The 16463-nt window shown below is 37.1% G+C and overlaps 1 protein-coding gene across 1 annotated transcript in view; it reads left to right on the top strand.

The window, feature by feature from the left end:
- Positions 1–1747: 1747 nt before the first annotated feature.
- LOC140142185 (uncharacterized) overlaps positions 1748–16463 on the top strand; it is a 34128-nt gene continuing 19412 nt past the window's right edge. The window contains 8 exon segments of the mRNA XM_072164151.1: positions 1748–1970; positions 4819–4920; positions 11013–11061; positions 13113–13405; positions 13408–13437; positions 13903–14022; positions 14841–15044; positions 16194–16312. Coding sequence (XP_072020252.1) covers positions 1898–1970; positions 4819–4920; positions 11013–11061; positions 13113–13405; positions 13408–13437; positions 13903–14022; positions 14841–15044; positions 16194–16312 — 990 coding nt within the window. The 5' untranslated portion in view covers positions 1748–1897.

The following is a 16463-nucleotide window of genomic DNA, read 5'->3' as shown; positions in this document are numbered from 1 at the left end:
TCACCCGGGGCACTCAGTCACTAAAATAGTGACGGATATGCCGGGCCCGGGAGGCACATCAAAATATTTGGTGGATAGGTACCGGTATATGTTCCCCGGAATTTTGAGGCGGTGGGTCTTTGGGAGCTGAAGACGTACCGGTACCAGTAAAAGGGTTTGGAACTGCGAACCAGGCTGTGAACAAGTAAATGGAGCTGCGAACAGTCAAAATCCGGTTTTCTTGGCGTTATGGTTGAAATCGCCTGAAAAAACCAAAAATATTAGGAATGAGCAATTTTGGGGTCTTTTAGAGCTGAAATGATCAAAATCATGGGTCTTAGGGAGCTCTGTTTTGGTCAAATATAGGGGGTCTTTCGGAGCTGCGAAATCAAAAAGGGGGGGTCTTTCCGGGGGAGCATACCCGTATGGTCATTTGTGTTGCCTCCCCGGGATGTGCGATCTGATGGCATTGACCCCCATTTTTCAACTCCCTCTCGCCGGCCCCCGCATTTTTGTTTTACTGAACTCCCTCTCACACAATACCGGTAGGCCTAACCCCTTTTTTGTGTATAAACAGTCACCAAAAGGCCCCTATAGGCCCTTTTTTCAAAAATTTTAGGAAGATTACTGATAATCTCTCACTGAATTACTAAATTTTATCATTAGCTTTCGAGCTTCCAAAAAGGTTTTATTGGTATAATGACTGTAAAAAAAAGGTTTTATTGGTACAAAATACAATGTATGTTTTTGTTCTCTTGGTATTTTCTTTGTTACAACTTTTTTGAACCCCTATAAAGAGCAAAACTTTTTGACCCCCCCCCCTTTTGGAGACCTAAAACTTTTTGACTCCTCCATTTTGCCCCCCCCACCAAAGTATTTCTGAACACTCCCTTAGAGAAAGTCAAATGGCCAGCTATATAATAGCTATACACTCGTGACAATGTTGCTCATGTACTATGCAGCCTTTCCGCCCAAGGTCAGAACCAGAGAGTGAGCTGCTGGAGGATGGCCTAAATGGATTAAATGATATCCCGGTGACAAGCTTTCCTGTTCAAGGCATATAGGTGGACAAATTTGCCCCACTTCCCCCTACGTTTGATTTTGAAATGTTAATATTTTTAGACCTTTTGTACTTAAAAAAAATTGACACCCCCCCTTTGGAGACCTTAAACTTTTTGTCCCCGGTTTTTGTCATAATTCATGAATTTAGGCCTATTTCAAAATTAATCATGTACGTAGGCTCACTAAAATCATGCTGTTATACTAACATACCGGGTAATTACGCTGTTTTATGTATTTTATTTTATATTTTTTCCAATATGTTTGTAATTGGATGGATAAAAAACAAACCAAAAAACTGAAACTGAATATTATTATCCGATTCGGTTATTCCAGAAGTAGGCCACTGCTGATTTATTCGCCGGAGATTTAATCCAGTGAGTCCCAGGGAATTTTTTTATTACAGGCTGATTTTATTTATTCCATGTTTATTCCAGGCCTGGTTTATTCCTAGCCCGGATTCCTAGTTCCAGTATTCTCAGTAATCTTTTTTAACATTATGACATTATCTGATTACTGATCCAGGTCTGTAGATGTCATTATGTTTATGATAAAGACTGAAGTCTTGCTGACAGGACTAGGTTTATTCCTGGTTTATTCCAGGGTTTATTCCCGGGTTTATTCCGGGGTTTATTCGGCATATTTACTATAGCGCCCTCAACTTATTTCAGTATCTTGTATATCTTGTTTAGAGAATTTGCCGAACTGCAGTGACAGTATTTGGGAAGATAAACAACTTGGGCATGTTGGGAGATCATGTTGTAGTGTCTTTTCATCCAGTTTTGCAGCTTTCTTGACCATTGACATCGAGTTAACCAGGCTTATCTGATGTATTATATTTCGTTCTTTATCTCTGTTTATGTATAAGTCTTACATTGTAAGTGTGTGTCGATGGGCAGACCTCAAATCTTGGCTGTACCAAAGCAAACCAAGTAAGCTTCAATCTACATGTCTATCTATATTATAAAATCATGCATGCATGTAAATACAACTACAGTCAACAAAGTACATAATGTTGATGCTATTAATTATTATAGCATCAACATAATGTACTTTTCTGTAGTTGTATTCAGTTGTATCTGCCAGAGAGTACTACAATACATGTATAAAGGTAACCAAGTTGAAGTTGTGAATAGGACAATAAAAGTAGGGGTTACCTGTCAAGCATTACTTTAGGTAACCCAGGCAAACCTTAGTTAAGGGTACATGCCACCAAATAGCTTGCCATAGACTTTACGTGCAAAACAGGGGTCACGCTTTTAGGCTATAAGTCGAAGTTACGTCTTACTTTGAAATATATATTTGATATCATTTTAATCAGAACAAAATTCTGCATAACATATCTGAAAATGACACCATATTTTAGGTCTACTTTTTGAGAAAAATAGCGCTTATATAAAAAGACCCGATTTTCCCGTGAACATTTACGTCTGACTGCTAACCGCGTTTTGACCTCGTGTGTTCATGCGCTCATCATCGTAAACATCACTCAAATTTTCGCGTTTTCTGTTCAAATTAGTAGAGATCACATTCACAAGTTCTAGCAAAACACGATTTGCAACACTAAAATTGTTAATATTGTACCGATTTTGCACATTTTTTATGCAAAGTTGGGACTATAGTCGTGATAAACTTTTACCGGAAACCGCTTCACACGCGGATTTAGTGGTATGAACCCTTAACACATTTGCTAGTCAGCCAAATTCGCCGACAATGTCAATGCATTATTTACATAGAAATTTAAAACAACTGGCCGAAGAAGGAAACGTACATAAATATGTTTTCTATACTTCACTTGACCCAAATATATGATTTTTATGGTGATAAGTCACTCGCACATGGAATTTTAGAGGATTTGGATAGCAGTTCCATTAAAAAAGCTGCTATCATAATGAGACTAAGATCTAGAAACACCCCGAAATGCCGTTTTGGGGAATTTTGCTAGCTGAAACTTTTTGATGAAAGTCAATCTTTGACAAGATGTAACTTTGCTACGGAAAGTGCTATGAAAAAATGGTTTTCAGTTTTGGCTTTGTTTACGCAAGGGCTTTATTTTGATATATAAAATGATGCAGTTTGATGGCAAATTTGAATTCACCTAGCATACCTAATTACTTGGATCAAATCCATGGGTTCCTACAGTCACCCATGGAAAACTGGGTACTGAAAACCAGTACAGCATGTTCATATGGGCCCTGTATGGGCCATGAGTTGGTTTGTTTACATTGCAGTAATTCCCTCAGAATAGTCAATACAGACTCCTAATCAGTTTTAGTTGCCCTTAATAACTCCAAATTGACATGACATTTAATTTTATTTCCTCAATTTCATACCAAAATCAAGGAAAACAGCCCATAAAATATGTTATAATAAACTCAACACCTACATCATGTCTAATGTACCTTTAAACTACAAGCTTTCCATCCGCTGTTGTTGACACTTCACTGCATACTTTGTTTTCTTGTAAAAGCAATTATTTCAGGAGCACTTTTTTGTCCTGTTATATTCTAAGTAGAAAGTTGCAGAGAGAAGGGAGGTCAAAGGTCAAATTAGTCAACGCATAGTGGCGTGTTTACAAATTACAAACTTACACCTTGGGCTGTGCCAGAGCAGCATCGACGTGATTTATGTAATAATGCTCCCTAGGGTGCATCAAACGCCCCTCATGTCAATGTTATTTTTTGCTCATATGATTAAAAAGTGCTATTGACTCCTTTCTGATGGCAACCGTAAAGTAAATTAACACCAAATAAGACTATAAGAGATATGTATGCTTTATTATGTATTTGAATACATGGGGCAGCTATTCATTTTGAAGGCATATCTATAACCTGTGACATCATCCTAGCATGATTATTATGATTTGTAAGTATGAGATCATTGAGATGATACATTTTGGCTACTTAGTGCACAAATCAATGAGGCAGCCTTTATTGTGCATGTCATACAGTACCGAAAACTAAATAGCTGCCTCATGTGTAATTATATGTTATACATGCAAATAACGTTCAAACTTTGAGCTCGCGGTGGACCCATTTCCCGACCTCCGTTTGAATTTAAATTTGGACCACTTATTTAACTTGACAAGTGGCACACTTTAATCATATGAGCAAAAAATAACATTGATATGAGGGGCGTTTGATGCACCCTAATGCTCCCAAAGTCCTACATTTGTATCTCTAGGACAAAAGTTGTATCAAACCTTGGCTATAAAAATTATATATAAAAATGTCAAAATAAAAGGGGTGTAGAGCCCCCCTTAAATCGACTTTAAAATTTTGGGCGATTTTTTGGATATTTGGGCGACATTTCTTGGCTATTACCTGTGACTTGGGCTAAAAAGTTTTGGCAACAATACTGGTCACAAAAATTCACGCCATGTAAACAGTATGAAACGAAATGTGGAATATCCTAAAAAACCCATCAAATTATACCATTTTAATCACTCATCAATACATCCATACATGTACGGTATGCGGATAGTTTGCTGAAGTTTCTGAAGATCACATTGGACTACATTAGTTATTTTATGTGATTTAGAGAAAGAAGAATTTTAAGTTTTTGGCAATTGGTAATGGTCAGAATAAGCTTATAAAATTTGCGAAACGGACCCCAATCAAGCGCGCACTGTAACTCGGTAATCAGATAATGTCAAAATGTTAAATAAAGATGTACTGAGTTATAGTTACTGGCACTAACTTCTGATATACAGTGGACCTGAAGACTAAATAACACAATTTTCTTTTACAATTTTGTAAAAATCCTGTTATGTGATTTTAGAGTCCGCCTTCACACCAGAAATGAATTTCGGAGGTGATATGATCAACGAAGATGAGTTTCCAGGAATTGCAGGCAATATAGCGGCACAATACAGCAGTGAAGGTAATACCAAATTGGATTCCCTTTAACTTTGTGATTCAAAGTTTGAATCTATCCACCACAAATTTACTGTTTTCATTTTTTTTTGTTTTTAATAATTGTGGCTGAAATCGGCTAGCTTTTGTGTGTACTGTACTACACCTGTATGTTGAAATTTTCCATTCAGAGCTGCTCTGATTTAAGTTTTACATGTATCATTTGTACAAAAAAATGTATGTATTGCTGAATTTTATCCAAGCATTCAATTTTGGTGCATGTTTATCAAAAACAAATTTGGCCTGCATTTTGTTGAAATTTCTGCAAGTTATTTTCTTTTGTTATTTTCATTATATGTTTTTAGTAAACTTCTGCATTCCAAATGCTCTCAGGCTTGCAAAAGTATTGTAATATTCCATCAACGAAGAAGTAAAGATCTGGCAAAGGCTGTCCCATATATATATTTTGTAATTTATTTAGCTCCTCCTTTATACAATAATTTTAAAGTTTTTAAAAAGTAATCTTACAATTTAATGTCACCTTTGAAGTGCCTCGTACCAAGAAACAAACTGGTGATTGTGCCTTTTTAAATTCAGGGCCACAACTCTGGAATGAGTTGCCCTCCCCCGTCCGTGGTCAACAAATGAAGAGCTTATTTCCAAACCGTGTTAAGTCCACAACCCCATGTGTTTCATTTACTTGTAAGATACATTCACAAATACTTTGACAAGTTTGACATTACCAACAACAATGAGTTGTACCAGCAACAAGCTATTATTTACCATAACAATGCTGCATAACAATATGCAGACTATAATATTTTTCTCATTTGGGAAACAAAGGCCAAACACAACACATTGCAATATCGCACAGGGAAATCAAGAAACATGGGATAGTGGACTTAACACGGTTTGGAAATAAGCTCTTCATTTGTTGACCACGAACGACTTTAAGAACCTAGTAAGACACATGGGCCTCTTTCCCAGCACCCAATTTCAGAACCATCAGAATTTCACAATGCTGAATTTAGAAAGATTTTCCTTAAAAAGACATTTAAAAAAGTGCAACATACACAAGCAAATTTTGTGGAACTTTTAGTATGGACTAGATATGATTTAGTCTCCTTACCATATGCCACAAAAGCTTTAGTACAAACCAAAATGTACATTGTAATGATGTAGAGAAACGTAGCATCATTTGTTATGTCGTTCAAATTTACTTTTTTTCCTTTAATATATTTTGTTTATCATTTTTGCTTGTTCTACATGTAGTTGTGTGTTTTGCTGCATATATTTACAAGTGTTCAAATTGATGAATTCTAATTGAAAGATAATAAAAAAAACCAATTCAGTGCGCTGTCTTTTAAACATGTTCTGTACAAAAATTTTGTCTACATTATTTTGTTCAATGTTTCGTATGTCAGAAGTTACAATAAACTAATTTATGGACATGTTCTATTTCTTTTGATTGTTTTGACATTCATCACATTCCATTCTTTATGTATTTTTCACATGACTTGAAATTTGCAATTTTGGTGCAAAATAATAATCTGGTGCTGGATTTTTCAAAGAGCACCTTTTACATATCATTAACTAATGCACATTTAAACATCATTGGTGGATCCAGATTATGTAATCAAATCACATGTTAATGCTCTGCGTGCTAGCCATAGACTTTCAAAAGTCCAAGTTTTGATATATTTTCCCAAAATATCAAGAGCTATCTTAAGAACCACTGAACCAATATACTAGGCTTTTTTTGTACTCATTTTAATGAATTTTTTATGCTAATTCCAAATATGGTCAATTGGTCATGTAAATCTACACATTTCTGTAATTTTTGAATGAAAAGCAAAAATTGAAACTTGTCGTCTGCAGTCGACATCCGCGTGGAGAGAGTTAAGGGTGGGTTGTTAGATCTTTTCATATTGTGTTTTATACATGTCTCACTTTGAGTCCTGTACCAAAATAATCAGATTCCTAAGTTTTGAGTTCCATCGCATTTATAGCAGTTTCATGACAGCCCATGAGGCTATCACTTCATCATTCATAACATTAAAAAAAAACATGATTTAGGCCTAAAATTTTGCTGAGATTATGATGCCAAAATATCCCAATGGATAGGATACTTATAGGGGGCCCAGGATGGAGAGACAAAGAATGTCCCTTTAAATGTGGTAGGGGCTGACCTTTGTTAATGGCTTTTACCACCCCACACAGATTTTGCATGATTTCATAAATTGAGCTTGCACACTATGATGAACCATAGACCCTGGAAATAGAATATTCCAGGGTCTATGGATGAACCCCCATTCTGGATCCGCAAATGAAAATACAACTTTCAATTTATCATTGAGGAAAATGCTGAAATTGATGTATTTAAAATAATAGAGCCTGTGCATGCATTCATTTGTTTTATTTTCTCTATTTTTGCATGTGTCATCTCTGGCCTGCCATACGTAACCCCGTTCCCTCATCATCTGTGAATGATTGATCCGTCTTCTTACAGATCTGCTGTAGATCTTGCTGTAGATCTGCTGTAATAAACAAGGTGGAGTATTATTATCACTGTGTTTTTTATAACACAAGTGTAGATAGATATCTAGAGGTGAGTTCAATTATACGCACAGGTCTTTTATGGCATGGTGGTGAATCACGTACATGTGTGTTATAGATGTGGGCAGTGGCATATTATTTACTTTCCTAAATGTCTACAGTAAAACACTTCATATATATGTGCTTTTTTTTAGTGCTTTTGAAAACATGAAATTGTACTAAAGTTGGCACTTTAAAAACTGAGCTATTGGGGTTGAGACACAAATTTGCAGGTTAACTGGTGTACTTGTAACTATGTGTATCGATGATTTGCTCAAAACCCTTTACAATTTTGTTGATGGGGGTCTTCATGTTCGCATGTTTCAAAAGCGCTCGATAGTAAGCACATATGCTAACTATCGAGTTTTTACGGTATTTGCCCATAATTCGGAAGAGTTCAGATGCAAGACCTGATATAAAAACGCAAGGCTGCTTCATGTATTTTGTGTATTATTATTTGTATCAAGTAATGAGTGACCTTTGTAATTAGGGGGGGGGGGACACAAGTCATTTCAATTGTAGGTTAGTGGGAAGATTTTCAAAATTTGCCTCAGCACACTTTACAGCAGCCTGATCTTTTTAGGAAAAAGTTCAAACTTTCACAATATTGCCCAGATTTATATGCTCTCATTTTCTGCTCAAGAAAATATAAATCCATTGTGTCAAACTGAAAAGAATGAACAATTCTGTAATTTTGCTGTACACTCCAATATAATGCAATGTTTTACTTCAGATCTGGGGAGTTAGGTGTGATTGGAGTAAAAGCCTGGATGTCCAACTGTCAGAATACTAGTTGTTGAAACAGTTCAATGCACTTTTGATAAGTGCCCCTGACTAGCCCAAAAAGCCCTAATGAGTGCCGTAGCAACATATTCACAGAACATCTTACAGTCTTCCGAAGCCTAGTGCTTGTAACATCGAAGTTGAATGGGCAAAGCTCAGTGTCTGAAAAGACACGACAGATTTGTCAATATCATATTGTGATGTATACAGATGTATGTACATTGTATGTATTGTAAAAGTGGAAATTTATGCACAAGAAAGTTTTTGTGCTTTGCCTATTTTGAACTGTTTACTGTTTTGAATTTGCAGTTCTAAGCTTCCATTATTAAACTATACATACACACAAGGCTGTCAACTTTTCGGAATAGCTTGGCGTGAGATATTGTCCAATAGGGGAAAACCAGTATAGAAATATTGTTTGCTGACTAAAATGGCTATAGTCTATATATATCTGCCTCGAGTCACCGGCACTAGCTTTGATGTGCTGCATTGGTTTAGCATGGTTTCTTGTGTGTATGTATGCGGCATGTTGATTGCGCGCGGCACATTGATTGCGCACATAAAAGTATGTACATGCACCAAGTAACGCTAAGCTAATGCAGAACATGCTGAACTTCAAAGCTAGTGCCGGTGGCTCGATGTAGATATATAGACTATAACTGGTGACCCCTGAATTTTTTCGCCAGGGTGCTTGAGATTCTTAAAAGTCTGAGGTTTGGGGGTAAGTAGGGATAAAATTATTCTCAAACTATATTTTGATTTTATTACCTGAGCATGAGAAAGTGCCCAAATGTGTGAGACTCGCGCCAAATGCGTGAGAGTTGACAACCCTGTACACAAAAGTAATATATTTGCGTTTTGTTATTTTCACGGTAGCAGCTTGAAACTCAAAAATAAATGTGGCGCGAAATATTCCGGTTTTACAGTATATTAAAAAAATGGTCAAGTAAATATTTGCCAGTATTGGGGAAAGTGAAGTGAAAGTTTCACCTGTATGCTGTAAAAGGTCTGTACATGGCTTCATCTTCAGTAATTATCTTCAGTGTGGTATCATACCCATTCTTCTGTTGATACATACATGCATGAGCTCTTGTTCTTCAGGATGAGTGTATTACACATTGACATTTGTTGTTAGCACAAGACAACAACTTGGCCCAGTGGGGTTTACTCTATGTCAAATAATATTCATATCTTGATTTTAAAAAAAATATTGCCTTTTCTCATCAGGAGGCAACATTGCATTGTGTTCAATAAGTTTGTACCTTAGGGTTTCTCTACTGTGAAGTATAGCTTTACAATGGCTAATTTGTCATTATTCTTCAACTTCCGGAGAAAAGTAGTCTTAAGCAACCATGTGCACTGTGCTCAAGTATAGACAATGCACACCAATTATTGGAGATGAAGCCTACAATGTATAATTTGTGCTCACTCATGAAGTTACGTTTTTCATTCACAATTTCTGTATTTGTTATATTAAACTGTAAACAAAAAAAGCAACAGAAATGTAAGTTTTTTTGTTTTTGTGATTGACACTACAGTAAAATGAAGTATTTCTTGGCCAAACTGGAACACTATATACACTAGTGGCTCCGCGATAAACACACACAAATATAGCGCAGTACAGAAGAAAGCATACACACGCCTTACATTGCGTAGTAATGCGTACACACTTAGTACGCTACATGGACGCAACGTGCATATTCCAGTTTGGCCAAGAAATACTTAATTTTATTGTAAATATGTATTGAGATCAAGTCAAATGAGTCTGATGATGTCAAGTCAATTTCATTTAATTGATTATTTTCCACCTATGGCAGAAAAAACAAGTAAATTGATCATTTATTTATATAAATTATTTATTTATATAAATAACATGAGTGAATGCTGCTGCATTCTTGCTTTGGGTGTATCAGACTTGTTTAGCTTGATCTCACTGGTATGAATTGCACTTAAATATATATGAACGTAAGTATTTTGTTTAGTTGAAATTGGAAATTCTGTGAAAGTTTCAAGACAAAGTTAAAAGTCGTAATTATAATGAAGATCACAATATTATTTAAAACAACTTGTTTCATTTCTCGTTTACCATTCTTGCACACTGTAAAAAACACTTTTCATCTTTAATTGTGTTACTGCAAGTTGCAGGCTTTGCCGTTTGAATTTTGCGGGGGAGCTTTTAATCACTCTCCTTGAGTGTTACAGGAGAGCACTAGGAGAACATTTTAGGCGAGCAATAAAAAGCTCTCCTCAGCTTTATTTGAGATCGCTCTAGCTCTCATCAAACGGCAAAGCCTGAAGTTGTCGCTTCATTGGACTACACCCTTTATGTCAGAAGTTTGTTCAGGATGTATGTAAATGGAAACTGAAAATTGATGTCTGTTTCAGAAAAATGTGTGTATGATGTTTGTGTTGAACATGATAAAGGTGTTTGTTGCTTGATGAGGATTAGACATAATCAATGCACAGGCACTGAAATAGTGATATGTTATAGTCATCGGAAAAGCATCGGAAGAGCCCATTTCAAATGGGGTGGTGCTCTGGAGTAACAGTTAGCTCAATTTGTAATTTTTAAAATTTCACATATTTTTCATATAACGTATCAAAATGTGCAGTACAACCCCATGTATTGATTTTCTAATTTATCATAAAATTCATCAAGAAAGAAATTAAGTGTGACAATATTTTTGTGCGTAATTTACATGTTTGTTTGTTTACAATTGTTTGTTTTGTTGTTTCCTTTAGAGTCTGATATCGATGACAAGGAACCTGCTCCTGTGGTGAAGAAAGAGAAGCACCGAAAAAGAAAGAGAGGAGAAAGACTATAAAAATTTGAACCAGAACCAAATATGGAGTCCGATGAAGAGAGGTAACTACTGGTCATCTAACAGCATTTCTGATTGGTTGATAACTTGAAATGCTCATTTCAATTACCAATTATGACTAGGCTTTAAACCATTTAAGGTCAAACTTGCATTTGCAGATGATCTTATTAATACCTTCCTTGATTGGTTCAAAATTGGAAAATTGGACATAATATTCATTTTGGCCAATTGGCAGGTAGTTCTCACTTCTCATGGGGTTAAGTTCCGATGCACCTGTGTTCTAATGCACTATTGTGACAGGATCCACATCAGTTGGGCTATTCCAATTGAAATCCACACTACCCTTGTGGAAGATTTTGGAAATATCTGCCACAGGGGGAGTATGTTTTTCAAATGTAATTGGTCAGGTTTAATCATTTTGAAACTTATACTCCCCTGTATTATGGCTACCTATATCTTCTACAACTGGAGCAAGTATTTCAAATGGAGGTTACCCAATTTGCCTATTCTAATCAAAACTCATACTCCCTCTGTGGAACACCTCGGCTAAATCTTCCACAGGGGTAGTGTGGATTTCAAATGGAATAGCCCATTGTTCTATATATGTGACCTGCTACCATGAAATGAGCGTAAAGTTGCAAGTTGGAAGTTTTGGGACATCCTGGCTGCTGCATTGGTGTTCTTTGTTTCACACACACCTGTTCAAGCCAATAGTATGTCTGTATGTCCTTTATAAATGGGGGCACAATGGGTCATTCAGGAAGGATATGTACTACATGTACCATGCTTGGCGTATTTTGGGGGGGCTTTGGGGCGCCAGCCCCCGGGTCAAAGTAGGGGCGGCAAAAAGGAAGGGCGGCGGAAGAAGAAGGCTGACAAAACAGGGCGGCAAAAGCGAAGGGTGACAAAAGCAATTAGCAAAAAGAAAAAGGGCGCCAAAAATTGAAAAAGCATAAAAAATTTTGAAAAAAGGTTGCTTTTGGGACGCTAGCACCAAAAATCCTTTTTTTTTTTTTTTTTTTTTTACATTTTTTTGCTCATCACTTTTTCAAACGACCGTGAAAAAAATTGAGGTCAACCTTTTCGGGCTTGATAAGGAAGGGGCGGCAAAATTGTTTCTTCTTCAGCCCCCCGGGGTTGGGGCGGCCACGGTACGCCACTGTGTACTGGCTTGTACATATGCGCAGCAAACAATGAACTTCAACACAGCAGCCAGCAGGATGTCTCAAAACGACCAACTTGTGACATTATGCTCATTTCGTGACAGCAGGTCACATATGTGATAGAAAACAAGCATGGTCAAAAGATCTGGACTGGATAGGCAAAAATAGGATGGCCAAAACTGTGTCTAACAATATGTGTTCTTTGTATTCCACCTGACATGGTTAGGTACACATGTAGTATACATATCAATGTGTGCGATTCATATGCCAGTCATTGTTATATGTGGATGGACGCGCAAATGAGCCGTAAACTCGCAAACTTCATTTTGAGCTACAGGTGAAAATATATGCAAATCTCGTATTTTGGCGAAGTTGAGATTTTTGCAGATTTGAAATGTTTAAGCTTTATTCTAAACACATACAAAGTTTTATTTTAAAGAAATAAGTGGAAATATGAAATAATCTACATTTTCTGAGGCCCATCTGATGAATGGTCATTTTGCTTCCCTAACTTTGAACGTGTTTTTCTCGGTTTCGCATTTTGATTCATGACAACCTATAACAAGCCATAACTTTGCTTCTGATTGTCATATAAAGTTCATTGAGGTGTCATTGTAATCCCTGAAACATGCTCTTTGCAAATATGTAAAAAAGTAAAATTGACCAGAGGGGGACTTTACGGCTTATTCGAGGTGTCCAGGCACATATTATGTCACAATGTTTCAAATGACTTGACTGTAGATTGACTTGGTTTCAAATTATACAGCAATATTAATAGGAACATTACTAAACTGAAGCCTGCCTGCTTCGTACTGGTTATATTTCAATAATTCTTTCCATGTGCTTTACTATCTTAGGGGCAGTGCTCGTAAAATCAAGAAGAGGGGCAGCTTGTTTGGTAGCCGATTTGCCAAAGAAAAGAAGGAGAAAGACAAGGATCCGGCAAAATTGGACAAGAAGAGTCGGAGCAAGAGTCAGGACTGGGATGGCAAGAAGGAGAAAGTAGAGGAGAAGAAGAAGGAGAAAGTAGAGGAAAAGAAGAAGGAGAAAGGAGAGGAAAAGAAGAAGGAGAAAGGAGAGGAAAAGAAGAAGAAAAAGGAAGGAAGAGGTCTTAAAAGAAATCTCATTCCATTAGTGGGCCATCAGCAGCAGTGGTAGCTGCTAGGAATGCTGCTAAAGCAGGTGAGTAGAAAATAAATTAGATAGTGCAAACTATTCTTTTCCTGGTTTACATTAACATGACAAGGAATATGAGACCCATTTTGTTGAAATCGGAGCACTTTTCTGGGCCTAAAATTTGACCTGGTTTGGTATGCGCAATTAAAGGCTGTGCAGCCTAAATAACCCAGATACATCGAGGTGAGAACTGTTGGAGAGTTTCATCCTAAGAATTTTGTGAATGTGTAAAGCCGACTGCTTCAATAGTCGGACAGACCTTGCCCCGTAATTTTAATGTAGTATATCGAACAAATTATAGTCTTTTGTATATTGTGTTGTCATCAGTCAGACCTAATTTTGATGTATTGTGTGATCAAAGCACAATTTTGTTCAGATTTCGTGATAAGGAACCTCAAATGTTTAATAATTGTGTCGGGTCGCAAATAATCAGTATTTATCATTGAGTCTTGTGTATTTTTCCATATCTAGCTGAAGTCAAACCAGTGTTTGGTATACCTTTGGCTGAAGCTGTAGAGCATTCTAAAATGTATGATGGAGTGGAGCTACCAAGGGTCTTCAGAGAGTGCCTAGACTATGTCGAAGAACATGGTAAGATATATGCATTTGAGAAGGCAAAAGGGGAGCAGGTTTAGGGTGGGCCATGGGGACATCAAACTACTATTTGGTGAACATGTATATACCTTTAGAGTGGAGCATTCTAAGATGTATGACAGGGTGGAGTTACCAAGGGTCTTCAGAGAGTGCATAGACAATGTGGAAGATCGTAAGATATGCATGAGGATGGACGATGGGGAAAATTAATATTTGGTGTACATGTAACTTGAGCTGAAGCAGTGGAAAATTCAAAGATGGAGTGGAGCTACCAAGGGTCTTCAGAGAGTGCATAGACTATGTGGAAAATATGGTATTAAAGATATGCATTGGAATGGAGCAGGTTGAGGGAGGGCCATGGGGAAAATTACTATTTGGTGTACATGCTCCTGTAGCTGCAGCAGTGAAACATTCTAAAATGTATGATGGTGTTAAGCTACTGCAAGTCACAAGAGAATCCATAAGAGAACATGGATGGCAAGATAAGAACCACTAGGGACCACCGGTGCCACCATTTAGTCACAAACCATCCAACCATAAGGCATTAAATTCATGAAAGTACCCTGCACTATCTTTGAGTCACTCGGTCCTTCCGCACTCATGATCCTGTGGTGTAAAGTGACATCAGTGCATAGAACAAAAGAAGACTGCCCCATCTGGTCTGTGACACTAACATGCTTATACCTTAGTTGGATGACAGTTTAACAGCAACGAGAAAATAAACTTCAGGACTTAATATCCTACTTCTGTAATACTAGTATGTTGAAACTGTATCTCCAAGAATTACACAATTCTGATATCTTTGCGCATTGCAGGTTTGAACTATGCTGGCATATATCGTCTCGCTGGAGTCAAATCTAAAGTAGAACATCTCAAGGCTGAGTACAACAGCAACAAAGATGTGAATCTTAAGGACTATGACCCTACTATAGTAACCAGTCTGTTGAAGCTCTACCTAAGGGAGTTACCAGAGTCTGTGTTGACTACTGCTTTGTTACCACAGTTTGAAGAGGCATCAAGTAAGTGTATTCATATACCGTAAAAACTCAATAGTTAGCATATGTGCTTACTATCGTAAGCGCTTTTAAAACATGCAAACATGAAGAGCCCCATCCACAAAATTGTTAAGGGTTTGAAGAAATCATTGATATCAGGCATGAGAATTTCCAGTCAAAACTCTGAAACCAGTCTTTTTTTATGTCAACATTTCCGCAGTTTTATTTAATTTGAGCCCATTTTCAGGTGTTTTTGTCCAATTTTACACACTTTTCCAGATTTTCCAGACTTTTTCATGAATGCGTATTCCCATGCCTGTGATATACATAGTTATATCTGAACAAGTAAACCTGCAAATGTGTGTCTCAACCCCATTAGCCCAGTTGGTAAAGCGCCAGACTTTGGTCAAAAGCGCTCAATAGTAACCACATAATTTTATGCTAACTATCGAGTTTTTACTGTTAATGAAACTTTTAGTTAGTGTCATAGATGTGCTAACATAGCCTGCTAGTGGTAAGCTGAAAGCTGTGTATTAAAAACAAAACAAGTCATTTTACATGAATCTGTAATTTTTCCCAGCGTAAGTGTAAACAAAATTAAATTGTTTATAAATTGTCTAAAAGTGAAGGATAAGTCAATCAAATTGTCATTAGGTATTTTTGAATTGAAAAATTTCCCAAAAAACAAACACAGCAGTATTGACAAAACGTTAGTTGGTGTAGATCGACGGTCATGAAGGGAACTCAAAGCTCTGTATACACCAATCCGACTAAGCCATTACTGCGGTGTCCCCGACCCTGCCTGCACGTAAAACTGCGGTGTCCCAAGGTCGGGGGTTCTATCATTTACTTGTTAGTGTGCTATACAGAATTGTACACAACAGTGATTTTCAATACATGATCATGAATTCATTGAACAAGTTAAATCTCCCGCACTGGTACAACTGTGGTACCGTCAATAGAGGGCCAAATACAGTAAACGCTTCTCGGATTGGTGTATATGTCGCTCATTAACAGGGCGTTATAGTGTCAACCTGACTAATCTGAAAACTCTCTGAGAAATGTGTCTCTGACACCGAGTGAAGGTATGGTTCTTAACCTAAAAGCACTTGTTCAATGGGGGTTGAAACACAATTTATTTGATGGTGTGATATTTTGCTTTTTTTTCAACAGAAATTGAAGATGAGCAGAGTAAACTTGAAGTGTTTCAGATGGTCATGCAGGGTTTGCCACCATGTAATTATGCTCTGCTGTCATGGATGGTTATACACCTAGCTCATGTACTGGAAATGGTAAGATACAACCATACACATGCACCCCTCACCTTTTCGTGGGCAGGCATTGGGGGGCAAAGTGAATTTTGGGGATGGGGTAGGGGCAAAATTAACAAATTTTGCGCAAACGACCGCAAAAAGTTAACATTTTCATAATTTTGGGTTTTTA

This window comes from Amphiura filiformis, chromosome 20, assembly GCF_039555335.1.
Source record: "Amphiura filiformis chromosome 20, Afil_fr2py, whole genome shotgun sequence".
Lineage (NCBI taxonomy): Eukaryota > Metazoa > Echinodermata > Ophiuroidea > Amphilepidida > Amphiuridae > Amphiura > Amphiura filiformis.
The sequence above is the reverse complement of the archived record's forward strand: the minus strand, read 5'-3'. Positions and strand labels throughout refer to the sequence as shown.